This window comes from Adiantum capillus-veneris, chromosome 19 (genome assembly GCF_014529385.1).
Source record: "Adiantum capillus-veneris isolate H3 chromosome 19, ASM1452938v2, whole genome shotgun sequence".
Classification (NCBI taxonomy): Eukaryota; Viridiplantae; Streptophyta; class Polypodiopsida; order Polypodiales; family Pteridaceae; genus Adiantum; species Adiantum capillus-veneris.
The window spans coordinates 69,900,798-69,915,841 of record NC_140949.1 but is presented as its reverse complement, the minus strand read 5'-3'; the positions used below and the strand labels follow the sequence as shown (position 1 = coordinate 69,915,841).

The 15,044-nt window shown below is 44.1% G+C and overlaps 1 protein-coding gene across 1 annotated transcript; it reads left to right on the top strand.

Moving 5' to 3' along the window:
- Positions 1 to 133: 133 nt before the first annotated feature.
- Positions 134 to 3,607, top strand: LOC147434200 (pentatricopeptide repeat-containing protein At2g03380, mitochondrial-like). The gene has a single exon (XM_086490770.1). The coding sequence runs from the start codon at positions 304 to 306 to the stop codon at positions 2,065 to 2,067; it is 1,764 nt and encodes a 587-aa protein (XP_086346896.1). The 5' UTR covers positions 134 to 303; the 3' UTR covers positions 2,068 to 3,607.
- Positions 3,608 to 15,044: the final 11,437 nt, after the last annotated feature.

Sequence of the window (15,044 nt, the reverse complement as noted above, 5' to 3'; positions counted from 1 at the left end):
ATCTTCAATACGGACGTCATCTTGAGCGGCAGTCGAACGACACAGAAAGAGATTGATTTGTGAATCGTGTGTAACAAAAAGTAGAGCCGATTGCAAGAGTATCGGCAGCCTATTTAGAGGCGTTGCTGCCAACACAGATCGAACGGCTGAGTGTCCAACCTGGCTGCACTATCCACGGAAACACTCGTGGCTTGGTGTCTCTAAAGTGAGGCTTGCATATAAAATATTGTGGAGGTAGACAGGCCTCTGACAAGGGGCCCGTCTTTTAATTGGGACGTTTACCCTAGCTATGTTGGCACGGGCATGGCAGGAGGCAAGCAATTGTGCACGCAGACCCATAGGCCGCACAAAGACTTCAACATTTCGTGGAAAGAATTTTTAAGGGATCCCTCCAATTGGTGGGACAATCGCAGCAACAAGCTAAGCCCCAGGCAGCCGGACTTCAGCAGGCACAAACTCACCAAGGAGCCACTGTGGATGAATAGCCATCGCAATCCTTCTTGGGTCACAGATGAGCTTGCAAAGCGTGGATTTGCAGTACAGCAATGCGTTGGAATAGCAAGTGCTGCAGAGGCTTTCTCACCATCGCTCATATGGGCATGCTGTAAGAACAAAGATTTATCGAAAGGCATCAGGTTGCATAATGAGCTTCAAAACAGGGGTCTAGCAGAGAATGATTACTCGGATGCCTTAATCACTATGTATGCAACATGCGGTCAGCTCCACAAGGCACAGGCATTACTTGACATGCATAATAGCAGCAGTGTTATTCCATGGACTGCATTAATAGCAGGCTATGCCCGAGACAGGCAGGTCCAAAAGGCTTTCGACTGTTTTGAGCAAGTAGAGCGTGCGGGCATCCCTCTAAATGCAGTGACCTATCTTTGCATTCTAAAAGCATGTGCTTTGAGCAGAGCCATTGATAAGGGAAAGAAAATCCATGATGAGATCTCAAGGCAAGGGTTGCTTGGGCATAGTAGAGCACTCGGCAATGCTCTTGTGGACATGTATGCCAAATGTGGTGCTCTTTCCCAGGCACAAAGCGTCCTAGAGCAGCTTCCTTCTAGGAATGTTATCTCATGGAGTGCATTGATTGCAGGCTATGCTCAAAAGGGACTCGGACAAAAGGCCCTAGCATGTTTTGAACAAATGCAACGTGAGGGCATCCCTCCAGATGCAGTGACCTATGTGAGCGTTGTAAATGCATGTGCTGTGATTGAAGCCATTGACAAGGGAAAGCAGATTCACGATGAGATATCAAGGCATGGGTTTCTTGAACATAATGTAGTGCTCGGTAATGCCCTTGTGGACATGTATGCCAAGTGTGGTGCTCTTCCCCAGGCCCAAAGTGTGCTAGAGAAGCTACCCTGTCGCAACGTTGTCTCGTGGAGTGCATTGATTGCAGGCTATGCTCAAAAGGGGCAAGGCCAACAGGCTTTAGAATGTTGTGAACAAATGCAGCGTGAGGGCATCGTCCCGGATGCAGTGACATATGTCAGCATTGTGAATGCATGTGCTGTAGTCGGAGCCATTGACAAGGGAAAGCAAATCCATGATGAGATTTTGAGGAAGGGGTTGCTGAAGCATAGTGTAGTGCTGGGTGGTGCTCTTGTGGACATGTATGCCAAGTGTGGTGCTCTTCACCGAGCACACAGTGTCCTTGAGAAACTCCCTTCTCGCAATGTCGTCTCGTGGAATGCATTGATTACAGGGTATGCGCAAGAAGGTCAAGGCGTGCAAGGACTGGACTGCTTTGAGCAAATGCAGCACGAGGGCATTCTTCCTGATAAAGTGACATTCCTTTGTTTGCTGAATTTGTGTAATCATATAGGTATGGTGGAAAAAGGCAAGGAGATCTTTGATAAAATGGGAGTCGCGTATGGCTTGAAGCCCAGTGTCGAGTGTTTCACCAGCATGGTTGATCTTCTTGGACGTGCCGGGCAGATTGTGAAGGCAGTTGATGTGATCCACGAGATGCCTTTTCCTCCTAACTCTGCTGTTCATCGTTGCCTCTGGAGGTGCTTTGTGAAAATGGGCAGATATGAAGGTGGGGACTTGGGTGTTTAAACAGGCAATAGGGGCAGGTGTATGCAATGGGCATCTTTCTAGCTTCAAGGATCTCTGAATGCTTTGGATGACCAACACAAGACTCATGCCAGTATGAACTATGAGCTACACATGTTTGATGCTTCAAAGGCAGCTTTGTCATTCTGGCTCTTGCATGGTCGCTCGTGGATATAAGGAGACCTTATAATTTCCATGGTGACCGAAAAAAAGATAAGAAAAGAGAAAAATATTCTTATAGATGTCAATTCCTGCTATGGTTCAAAAGATGGGAAAAGTGTTCCTGGATACAGCAGCTTTAAGATTCATGATTTCTGAGCATGTGAGGATTCATCAAAGTATTTTTGTAAGGTATCGATAGATGAGGGTAAAGCAACATTCAAAGAAGCATCCTGTAACTGCTTATCCATGTCACTCCAATGACATTCAACATTTTCTTTCATAAAATACTGATGTTTGAAGAGGTGGTCCCTGCGCATATATTACAGAACATAGGTTGCACAATCTAAAACAAGGTAACATTGATGACAAAGAAGAAGATCAATCGCCACCGTGCATGGAGTTGCAGGAACAGTAATGTGAATCAGGCTGTACAGGACCAAGCAAAAGGGGAATTTGGAACCAGCAGAAGCCTCAATTGGCATGAGCGTTTACGGAAAGGACGCCCGATGTCCTTTTGCAATAACCAAGGCCACCCCATCTGGTGAGTGGCGGATGCTGGGAGCTATGGGGCAGCATTGACTACTTGGGAAACGAGACGAGGCGTCCTGTCCCGGCCATCAAAAGTCAGCGGGAGGGGGGTCAACAAATGATTCTGGCTGCTGACTTGGCACCGGCTGCATCGGCGACGTCTCCATTGTGACGTGACGACGACATTGAGCAAGTTCTGTATGCTGAGATGACAGCAATTTTTGGCGTATTCGGATTGGGTGATGGCTGCAATAATTCCAACTCCTGACTTGTTGGCGAGCATCCAGCGGCCACAAACCTTTTTTCTGGCCAGGAATGTCCAGTAGATGGACGACTCAGAGTGCATGCTACTTGACCCTGACCTTGACGATGAGCAGTAGGAGTAAGAGAGAGAAACTGAGAAGCAGTAGGTGGAGACATACCATGAATCATAAGAGTAATGGCTTCAGACTCCATTTTGAGGGAGGATGACTATGTCTCTTATAGCGATGGCTGTTCTCCCAAAGCCATGGAATTGAAATATCCACTGTGATGTTTCGTTTGGAGACTGGCTGGCCAGAGGAGGCCAAATATCGAAATTCCTTTAGATTGAACCAATTTTAGAGAGCACTTTATGTAATTAGCTCCTACCTCAGCAAAAGGGTGTGAATAGTGCACTAGGAACCTACACCAATCCAGTGTTCATTTGCATTGAAAACAGCGGTGTCCAATATGTTTGACACATAAATCAAATCCAATGTAGGTTTGGCCACGCGTTTACATGGTTACTTAGTATATCCAACAACACTCATGCCATGCCTCTATACACTATTAATGTGATACTGCAAATCCAATCAGCTTTATGTCTGTCAAAGGATGGATTCAAATTTTCCCTTAGTATTATTAAATCCATAAATTGATAAAACAATAAAACATTGGTTTGCACCTCAAATTCTTAACCAAAAAGTCCATTATCTTGTTCAAGAGGAATTTAAATGGCTAGAATTGCTGGAATCTTCCACATCTTCCCAACTTCTTGTGCAGTCAAGAATGACTGTATTCTTGAAAACTCATGGCATCCACGAAAGAGCAGCCATATCCTCTCCGAGTTTGCCAATTCTCCAACAAAGACATGAGCAAGTCTTCAGGACAATTGCTAGAAAAGATTTCACACTTGATTTGAACTTGAAGACGCACTTCAAGAAGGGTTCTCCAGTCGGGAGTGTTGTCATTTAACGAGCAAAGAAAAGTGAAGGATACATTGACCTCATATTAACATTTATAGAATATTATTGTCTACACTATACATACTGGATTGCCATCTCACCTAAGCCAACTCATCTCTTGAAAGATTTCTTCCTCTGAGGTGGGTTTGAAGAACCATGCTCATCTCCCTCTCTCTCTCTCTCTCTCTCTCTCACACACACACACACACAAATACATAAGTTTGTGCTAAGGCAAGCCTACGAGGAGCCTGTGACACACTGTGTGCTAAGGCAAGCCTACGAGGAGCCTGTGACACACAGTGTGTGTGTGTGTGTGTGTGTGTGTGTGAGAGAGAGAGAGAGAGAGAGAGAGAGAGAGAGAGATGGCTAGATTGTAAGCTTTGTGTTTTTGTTATATTCATCAATGGATTTTAGTGGCCAACCCTCTTTATTTGGAATTGTGTTCTTCTTTTTGGGAAGGTTTTAGCATTGCCTTTATGGATTCTTCCGACTTGTGTTTGGAAAGACTATCCGTCACGGTGTAGGTCGCTTTGGAGAGTATTATGTGAGAGAGAATGGGTAACCTTGACCAACCTTCCCTTGTGATAATGTGGCAAGGGTATGTAGACCGCCCATCAAGATAGGTTTGTTGGCATTGCTTGCCTCTTGGAGGTGGTGATGGCCACTTGTTTTTGTTTTGCACTTGTTTTTGAATTGGGTTATCCTTCCATCTCTTGTTAAGTTTAACAAGAGAGGAGGGGAAGTATTCTGATGAATGAGTTGAGGGCGGGAAAGATTGAAGCCTCCTTGTTAGAAGAAGGCATTAAGACTTTGGGGATTCTTATGTTGTAATGTCCAAGTGAAGTTTAGGAGGGACAAGAGAAATCCTTTTCCTTAGTAATCTAATCTCCCACACTCTATTTTCAAACCTGAGGGATAGATATAGGTTTGATAGCCAATCTTGCTTGATTGGGTTACCTGCAAACCTACGTAGAGCTACCCTAATTTTGCACAATGATTGAGATGTTGGCAGCCTGAGGTCTCCACTACTAGAAAAACTCTCTATATCACGTGTGTTCAAGTGGCATTTAAATGTTCCCTCTTCACATACATGTTTTCATGGGGATTAAATGACCCCTTTTCCTTTAAAACCTATAGATTTTTTTTTCTCGAAAGTGATTTTTAAAATCCCTTCTATTGTTGTTGTAAACCTGTAACATGCTTGAAATTAAGATGAAATCACGTGCTATAGCTATATATATATTAAAGTGAACACCTCAAGGTTGGCAACAACTTTGGAACCCAATCAAGCAAGATTGGCTATCAGACCTAAATCTATCCCTCAGGTTTGAAAATAGAGTGTGGGAGATTAGATTACTAAGGAAAAGGATTTCTCTTGTCCCTCCTAAACTTCACTTGGACATCACAACATAAGAATCCCCAAAGTCTTAATGCCTTCTTCTAACAAGGAGGCTTCAATCTTTCCCGCCCTCAACTCATTCATCAGAATACTTCCCCTCCTCTCTTGTTAAACTTAACAAGAGATGGAAGGATAACCCAATTCAAAAGCAATGGAGCACTTCTTGGAGGTGCTTGATAGTGATGGCCACTTGTTTTTGTTTTGGACAATTAGCAAAATTGACAATATACATTCATGGCACCAATGCATTTAAATTGGCCACAATCTAAGTGCAAATAGCACAAAGTGTCAAGCCCATATTTCCACAAGTACTTTATGTCCACAAAAGTGGGGACGATGGCACGAGTGATTGAGTATTTGATTGAAGATTTTCATTTATTACGATTGGACGCACCAGCACAAAAATATGCCTTTTCAAAGGCCTCTTGAAATATGCGCAAACGATAAGTTAGATGGGGTGGAGAGAGACAGAACTTTTATTCAAGAAGCAACCGATCTACCCCATTTGTGTGTGTGTGTGTGTGTGTGTGAGAGAGAGAGAGAGAGAGAGAGAGAGAGAGCTCCTCTCAATTTCCTTTGCTCCTATTAACTCCTTGATGCCTTGCTTATCTCTCACATTGTAAGTAATATCGCCAGTGGCTAAGCAATATAAAGAGTGGATGAATCCATTTAGACATCAAATTGGATACTTCACCCACCCACCATCATGGTTGTTGGTTGGTTTAGTCCACCAACACGAGTCACTGCAAAACCGGCGACAACCAGTAATAATTACGGGGCAGCGATAGTAAATTCTTTTTAATTCGCTTTCCAGCTGGAATCAGAGAGTAGTTTTGCTAATGAACCCTCCCAGATGGCCGGGAATGCGTGCTGGTCACACCATTCTAGCAACAGGCTATCGGCTCTGTAGGTCGCCTGACATGCTGGAATGGTGTTCCCAGCACCCATTCCCTACATCGTCAAAGTCCAGGCTCGGGGGGCCGCGCACCCCAACCGTACATCTACAAGCAATTACATTATGAAATTTCTACTGTAGGCGTTCGATGATTGCCACCTCAGCACAGGTAATACAATTCGTCAGCAGCCAATGGCCGAGGGTTAAGGGGCTGAGGATAGCAGCCGAAATGCAGCTTTTGCTCTCTCCAATTAAATGGTGTCAAATCAGCCGGTGGAATGCACTAAGGTGTTGCCATCTCAATCGTGGTAATCCTGCCTTTGTCACCTACACTGCTCGCCTATATTGCATTCTTGCGCATGCAGTGTAGTGCCTCTGAATCTGCCCCCCCACCCCTCGACTATGAAGGCCGAGAAAGGTCAGACAAGGGTTATACCTCTAATAAGTAGATCAGTCTCTCAATTGTGCTCTTAATTGTGCTCTTAGGTCTCTCCAATCTGAGAAAAATAAAAATTCTTTTAGAAACATATTAAGTGCATAAGTGAAGGGTGAGTTTAGGAAATGAAAAGACAAATGAAGGCGAAAAATCAAAAGACAAATGAAAGTGGAAAGTCAAAAGACCGTTTGTGCCCATATAAATAGGTGTTTTTTTTCTCTTTCACTTTTCCTTCAACGTTTTCTTCTCTTTTCTTTAGCATTTTTTCTCTCTCTCTCTCTCTCTCTCTCTCTCTCTCTTTCTCTCTCTCTCTCTCAATGTTGTATCCGTCCTTTCAAGCTAATATTGTTGCACAATCTATGTGCTTTGTCATTGCCTATTGTTATGTGCTATAAAGTAACGCATCGTTTTTCTTGTTGTTGAGAGGAATCTTTGAATTAAGAATACCATTTATTTATTTTTGAAGCCATTAGAAATACCGTTTAATTGTGCTCTTATAAAGACCTTATTATGTATATGTATAAGCAAGCATAATAGTATGTTATACCGATAGTATCGTAATATTGACACTTCTGATCCGTGGTCTCTTTTTGTCATGGCATTACTTCTTAAAGTCTTTTAATCACGCCTGATGCTTTCCTTTCCCATGGCTTGAGTAGTTGTTTTGACAAGCCTTATTTATAATTTCAAGTAGATTTTTATCAATGGTTTTATCACATTTTCTCACTTTGCATTCCATGAACAAGATTGACTAGCCTTCCAAACGTGATTGAGTTTTTTTTGGTTTAGTGTGGCCATCCAATACTTACACAATGAATGTAAAAATTTGAGATTATAATTGAATTCTTACCCTCACTCGATTTTAGTTTCTCCTTATTTGCTTGTTAATCATAGCACCCCTCTGGTCAATCACCTTATGAACAGTCTATCAACTGCGACGACAGACTAGCCTTCCAAATGTGATTACTTATTTTGGTTTATTGTGGGCCGTGGCCATCCCATACTTACAATCAATGTGAAAATTTGAGATTGTAATTGAATTCTTACCCTCAAAACAATTTTAGTTTCTCCTTATCTGCTCGTTAATTATAGCATCCCTGTGGTTGGTTACCTTATTAGCAATCGATCAATTGTGGCAGAGTTCTCCGAAGGTTCTACCTTTTAAACACAGACATACCCTAAGGTGAAAACCCGCTAGGGACTCACATTAGATGTGGTCATGCCACCTAGAAGACCTTTCCCCATTAGGCCTCGAGATGGGTACAAATGCAGCATGGGTACCAACCTTGTAGCAACAAATATTTCCATGACTTCTCTTCTCTACCACATGGTTCTCGATCGTTAGACACTATATGCAAGTGAGTGGTGGGCATGTCTCCACCCAAGCCTATCAACCACTTTGATCTACCACTTGTCCCTCCTTCGGATGTTTCCAGCCTCATCTTGTTATACTTCTCCTCCTTTGTATCTCTGTTACCTTACCAAATGATAGACGCTTTACACTACATTAGACACCACCATCATTTGAGCACCCTATAGTCACCTTGGGCATAGAGTACTCCGCAAAGAGAGAGCACAATAATCTCTCGTCTCTATTACCTCGTAACTTGAGCGTGTTGCCTTGGGGCTAAGAGTGTCACCAAGGAACAGTGTAGTCAGAGCAATGTAAAAAATAATAGTGGTTCTTGTCTTTCTTTTGTGTAGTGTTAGTGTTAGTGTTAGTGTGTGTGTGTGTGTGTAGCTAGTGCTCCTTGTCTTTTATGTCTGCATGGCCCCTTCTTAGTCTAAGAGTAGAACACTTAGGTGTCCACCAAAGGCAAACCCTCACCATCACCTCTATTTTTCTCCCAATTTTCACCATTGGGGAGCTGTTGAAAAAATCCTCTTCCTTTAAACCTCCTGTCAACCTTCCCCTCCACCCTACCCTTCCTCTTCTCCCACTACCCCCAAAGCTCACATGGCTTGTGTTGAAGGCCTCAACCGAGTTCCCCGAAGGGTCGTCATCAAACTCCCAACCTTCAAGAAACATTCTTATAGTGAATCTTGGAGAGATCTTCTTTGAGTTCATGATGCAAGCTCGAGCACATGTCTAAGCTTCTCCAAAAATCGGGAGAGTTTATGTTAAAAAAGTGGGTAGAGAAGGTCCTTCCCAAGGAAATGGGGAGAGAAGGTCCTTCCTTAAGGCATCACAACTGAAGCTAAAGGAGTCACTATGGACGGGGGCAACCCTAGATGAGTTTGTGGTAGCGGCCACCTAGTGAGAATGCATAACTCCACTTTGGTGACACACTAGGTAACTGCAAGCCTCTTGTATGATGGGGGATTGACTATAAAGAAGAAACTAGAGGCTTTGAATCTGCATAGAGCATTACAGGAGGAGCATGCCATACTAAACTAGGCACCCAATAAGTGGAAATGTTGTGCAAGTGAAGAAAGAGTTGGAAGAGCTTAAAACCCAATAGGAAGCCCGAGCTCATGTATGTTGTACAATCTACAACATCTTGGGAAACCCTCCCCATGGGGTCCCCATGAGTATCCTCAAAATGTCTCATATGATTTTTGTGCCACAATGCCCAAGACTACTATCACCTAAAGGGTTTTGCATCACCTCCACCACCATCTAGCTCCTACCTTTGTGCAACATGTTGCTCCAATGACCTCTCAGTGGAACTCAGGCCCCACCACTGCTCATCACCCCTCATCTTATGGCTCCTTGCTATGGAGAGCATGATCCTCGAAGCTTTTGTTCATCCACTTCCATCTCCATCATCCTCTTCAATCAACATGGTCACAGGTTTATAGTCACATGTAAACCTACTATTTCCGTCTCCACCTCCACCTCCACCTACATCCCTGAATTAACCCCAACCACCCCCTCTCCTACCATAATGCATTGTCCGTCTCCAATCTTGATAGAGTGATGATTAGAGCCTAGAGAGTAGCATTGGGATTTCCACCTTTCCAACCTCTAGAAGGATCTTTGTGCTCTCAAGTGTCCATCCAACCCCCTCTTCCCGGGTGTCAGGCCAAGGGACAACCAAGGGGTCACGGACTCGGCCAAAGGCCGGCTGTCAGTGGGAAGGGGTCCGAAAGTGGCTAGGAGCCTATTAAAGGGAGGTTGGGCGGATGGACCGGGACTTGGCAGTCCATTGGTCTGAGATTGGTACCAGAGCTAAACTTAGAGCTAAACTTAGAACTGAGGGCACGTTCTGTTTTTGGATGCATGTTGCATGCAACCTCAAAGTGAGGAGGAAGAGGAAGCCGAAGCCCGCGCGTGGGCAGCAACCTCTCGTCGGGGAAGAAGGTGTTTTCGACCTGCATCAAACCGAGCAAAGTTAGGCTCAGTTGGAGCGCAAGGGCAAGCTGAGCATTTTCCGCCACTGTGGCGCCCTCAGAATCGGATCGAATCTCCATTTATGATCTCCTTCGTCATGGCGCAGTTCGGCTCTGTCTGCAGAGAATAAAATTCGTCCAAAAAAAAAATTCTCTCAAAGAGCCAACCCTAGTGGCCTTGGTTAACCGTGGTGCCCACATCGAGTTGGCTGAAGCACTTCATATTCCTTCCTCTGCTCTTCTCCTCAACTCCATAGCCGCCAGCAACTACTATTGGCTATAATTACTGCACATTCAGCAGTTCCAATTTGCTGAGCCTCGGCTTTTTCAGTTTCGACCAATCGCAATTTGGTCACCCAGTTTCAACCGATTTGGCGGTTGCATACGATGCAAACCGCATCGAACGCGCCTGCCAATTAATTCCTATGTTTCAGATCCTCGTCAGCTGAAAACTTCGTTCAAAAGTTTCAAGTTTCCTTGGTGTATTGCATACGCTGCAAACCAGGTTATTGGCACCTCGAATTTGCTCCGTGCTTTCGAGTGAATCATCGACTGCAGATTTGCTCCTTATTTTCAAGCTACTCTTCGTTTTGGATTGAAGTTCGCTTTCGAATTTAGAGTTCTTTCCCATCAAAGGCGTAATTATACAGTTAATTATCGCAACCTACTACGAGCTTGTTGGAATTCATGTATTCTCCTTTCTTTTCTCGCACAGTACGTCCACATCATGGATTCGGACATAGATATGCATCATGCATTTGATTTCGAGCAGTCCGCACCCGTTTCGTGTACCGATGCCACGCGGACGGTTCCTCTCACGGAGGGTAATCGTTCCACAACGGTGACAGACGATGCGTATGAGTTGTTGGACATGCAAGATTTCCATGCATTGCAAACACGCATGATTGTGCTTGAAACGAATTTTGCACAATTAAATCAGAATGTCACTGCATTATCCGATTTGATTAAGTTGCATATGCGGCAGCAGGCCACGGGCCCTGCTAGTCAGCAAAATCAGGAGCACGGCTCCACACCAGGCCAGGGGCTGGTTGCCGGGCAAGGCCCTCCTCCGGGACCGCTTCACTCTCTGACCCAAAAAGAGGTGGACGATTTGTTGAAAAATACAAAGCCACCAATTTTTCGGGGAGAAGAGCGTGAGCGAAACAAGGACACCGTGAATATTTTTCTCAGTAAGTGGGATGGTATTCATGACCTTCGATGTACCCCGGATGCAGCCAAGGCGCTGCAGACAAGTCTGACTTTGGACGGCAAGGCCTACAAATGGTGGATGTCTCTCAAGGAGAAGGGCATCCTACCACAGACTTGGGCAGCTTTTGAGACTGTCTTCAGGAAGGAATTTCTACCTACTAATGAGAAGGATAGAAATTGGATCGCTTGGGATGAATGTTCTATGCGCTAGCATAAAACATTATTGGAATATATTTTCCATTATCGAGATGTGATCCTCAAGCTGGAAGGGATGGACACCTTTCAACAGGTACGTGGGTTAAATCCCGAGCTTAAGAAGCACGTTAAAACCCAGGATCCACAAACACTTGAGGACACAATAGTGCAAGCTCACATCCATGATGATCTCGATGATCGGGCATTGCATAGTTTGCATGTGCATGGCACTACACCTGTTTCAACACGTCCACAGCATGTGCATCATAAAAGAAAATTTGCATCTGCTGCATCAGAGACCTCCAAAAAGCCCAAGGGGTCTAGAGGTCCTCTCTCAACGGAAGAGTTTGAGAAAACCAAAAAAAAAAGTTGTGCTTTAAATGTTTGGGAACTGGACATAGCAAAAAGGATTGTCCCAAGGGGAAATCTGCTGCTCAAGACAAGGGGAAGGAAAAAGCAGTGCACATGGTGTAGCTTTTACCTCTTGAATCCTCTTCCCAGTTTGCTAATGTGGAGGTGACACACACCGAGGCGGTGCACGAGTGCTGTATCACGGCCTCCATGTGGCAGCAGACTTTCGAACCACATGAGTTGGTGCGTATGCATGGCTCTATCCAAGGGCACAGGGTGCGGATCTTGGTAGACGATGGTGCGTCGCACAATTTCATCAATTATAAATTGGTGAAACGACTCAAATTGCCCCAAACCCCGAGTTCTCATCGCTACAAGGTAGCAATGATTAACGGCCATGATGCTGAGATATGGGAAACTCAGGTTAAAGATGTACCTCTGGAAATTCAAGGATACCGTACCTCTTTGGATTTCCAAGTCATGAATATGGAGAGGGCAGATGTGGTTCTTAGTCATGAATGGTTGCATAGTTTAGGATCATCACTTAGACGTAGCTATGAGCATAATAGTCTAATTTTCGAATCCAATGGTGTGCACGTGCTGTTGTTGGGGGAGAAGGATGTACCTTCCTCACCACTTATTTGTACAACTGAGCTTATGAAGCTCGCTTCTGATGATGCAATAGAAGAACTCTTTTTGTGTTACTCACTGTGCCATTTTATTTCCAATGTGGATGATGTTTTTAATGTTGATAATGTTTTGAATAAAACTTCCTCAACGTCGCATTCTTCTCTCCCTCCTCTTCCAACTATGCCTACTAATTCAAAACAAGCAAATGTTGCTAATCAATTAAAGGAACTTTTAAGGGAATTCAAGGATGTTTTCCCAGATGATTTACCACCAGGGCTACCGCTGACACGTTCTGAGCAACATGGCATAGACGTGGTTGCAGGCAGTAAGTCAGTGAGTAAATCGCCTTACAGAATGAGTCATTATGAGGCTGCTGAGGTGGAACGTCAGCTTGCTGACTATCTCAGTAGAGGGTTTATTCAACCAAGTTCTTCACCATGGGCCTCTCCCATTCTCTTGGTGACGAAAAAGGACGGTAGTATGCGCATGTGCGTAGATTACCGTGGATTAAATGCGGTTACTGTTAAGAACAAGTACCCATTGCCACGAGTGGATGAGCTGTTTGATAAGCTCACCCACGCTCGTATATTTTCAAAGATTGATTTAAGATCTGGGTATCATCAAGTACGCATCAGGCTTGCAGATATACCCAAAACAGCGTTCTGAACAAGGTTTGGACATTATGAGTTTTTGGTGATGCCCTTTGGGTTAACCAATGCTCCAGCTACGTTCATGACACTCATGGATAGTGTCTTGAGACCATACTTGGAAAAGTTTGTTATCATTTTCCTCGATGACATTCTGTATATAGTGTCTCTGAGGAAGAGCACTTAGCACATTTGAAACAAGTGTTTCATTTGCTACGCCAAAATCAGTTATATGCGAAGGAATCCAAATGTGATTTCCTCAAGGAGGAAATTCACTACTTGGGGCATGTTATTTCGGCTGCAGGGTTACACATGGATCAATCCAAGGTGGATACCATTCGGAGGTGGCCCTCTCCCAAAAATTTGGAAGAGCTCCAGATTTTTTTAGGCTTTGCAGGTTTTTATCGTCGATTCATTAAAAACTATGCCCATATTGCTGTTCCCATGACAGATCAGCTGAAAGCCAAGGGCAAGACCTTTCAATGGGGATTAGAACAACAGCAAAGTTTTGAAAAACTTAAGGACACATTAGCCACAGCTCCTGTTTTGGCTATTGTGGATCCTTTAAAGCCATTCGTTTTGGAAACGGATGCTAGTAATCGTGCAATTGGAGCAGTCCTTCTGCAGGAGGGAAGGCCAATTGCATTTGAAAGCAAGAAGCTGGATTCAGCACAGCAGAATTACTCTGCTTACGAACGAGAGCTCTATGCAATAGTGTCTGCTTTAAAGACATGGCGACATTATTTGTATGGTGCACAGTTCGAGATTGTGTTTGCATCAAGTGGTTCACACAACAAAGTGATTTGAAGGGTCGCAAGGCCAGGTGGGCTGAGATTCTTCAAGAGTATGATGCCAAGCTACGATATCGCAAAGGGCGGTACAATGTAGTGGCTGATGCTCTCAGCCGAATTCCAGAGATCAACTCTCTCCTTTTCACGGAATTGCGGAGTGAGTTTTTGGAATCTCTCAAAGGTAAGTGTGAGCATGATACTGCATACTCCAAGGTGTGGAGCTATGTTAGAAAGAGGGATCCTTCTCACTCCAATGTTGGTAGTGGTTTTGTTTCCTCCACACCCAGTTCTCCTCTTTCGAGTGATGAACTGCAAAGATGGAAGAATTTTTCCATAGATGATGGGTACCTAGTCCACAAGGGGAGAGTGTGTGTACCGATGGACGCGGACATTTGGCGCCAAATTCTTTATGAATGTCACAATAGTCCAAGTGCAGGGCACCCGGGAATTAAGAAAACTTATGCATTCGTAAGACAACAGTTTACTGGTCAGGTTTGCATGGGTTCAAGACTATGTCTTGCATTGCCAAAAATGTCAAGTTAATAAAGCAAAGCGCCTGAAAGCAGGAGGACTCTTACATCCTTTAGAGATTCCCAATGGTAAATGGGAAAGTATCTCCATGGATTTTATTGTGGGTTTACCAACCACTATTCGAGGACATGACTCGGTATGGGTGGTCGTAGACCGGTTGACTAAACTTGTCGGTTTATTCCAACCAAGTCAACCATTAAGACTCCATAATTAGCTAAGTTATTTGTGGACAATCTTTACAGGTTGTATGGATTGCCAAGTAACATTGTGAGTGATCGTGATCCCAAGTTTAACAGTCATTTTTGGAGGGCTGTTTTTAAACGATTGGGTACACAACTTAATTTAAGTACGACTGATCACCCTGAAACAGATGGTCAGACGGAACGAGTCAACCAAGTGCTAGAGGATATGCTACGAGCATACGTTAGCAAGAAGAAATCAGATTGGGAAGATTATCTTCCTATTCTTGAGTTTGCATATAATAGTGCTAAGCATGTTACAACTGGTTTTAGTCCATTCATGCTTATGTATGGTTTTCAACCTAGATCACCAGTGACGGTGGGGTTGGCAACTGAGAAGCTCCAACAGGTCAAGGAGTTTCTCCAAGATCATATGGAAATGCTGAGACTTGCTCGTCAAAATGTTCGACAAGCACAGGATCGGTATAA

Bases quoted from the DNA above. Each gene is read 5' to 3' on its own strand.
- LOC147434200 (XM_086490770.1), top strand. From the start codon at position 304: ATGGCAGGAGGCAAGCAATTGTGCACGCAGACCCATAGGCCGCACAAA.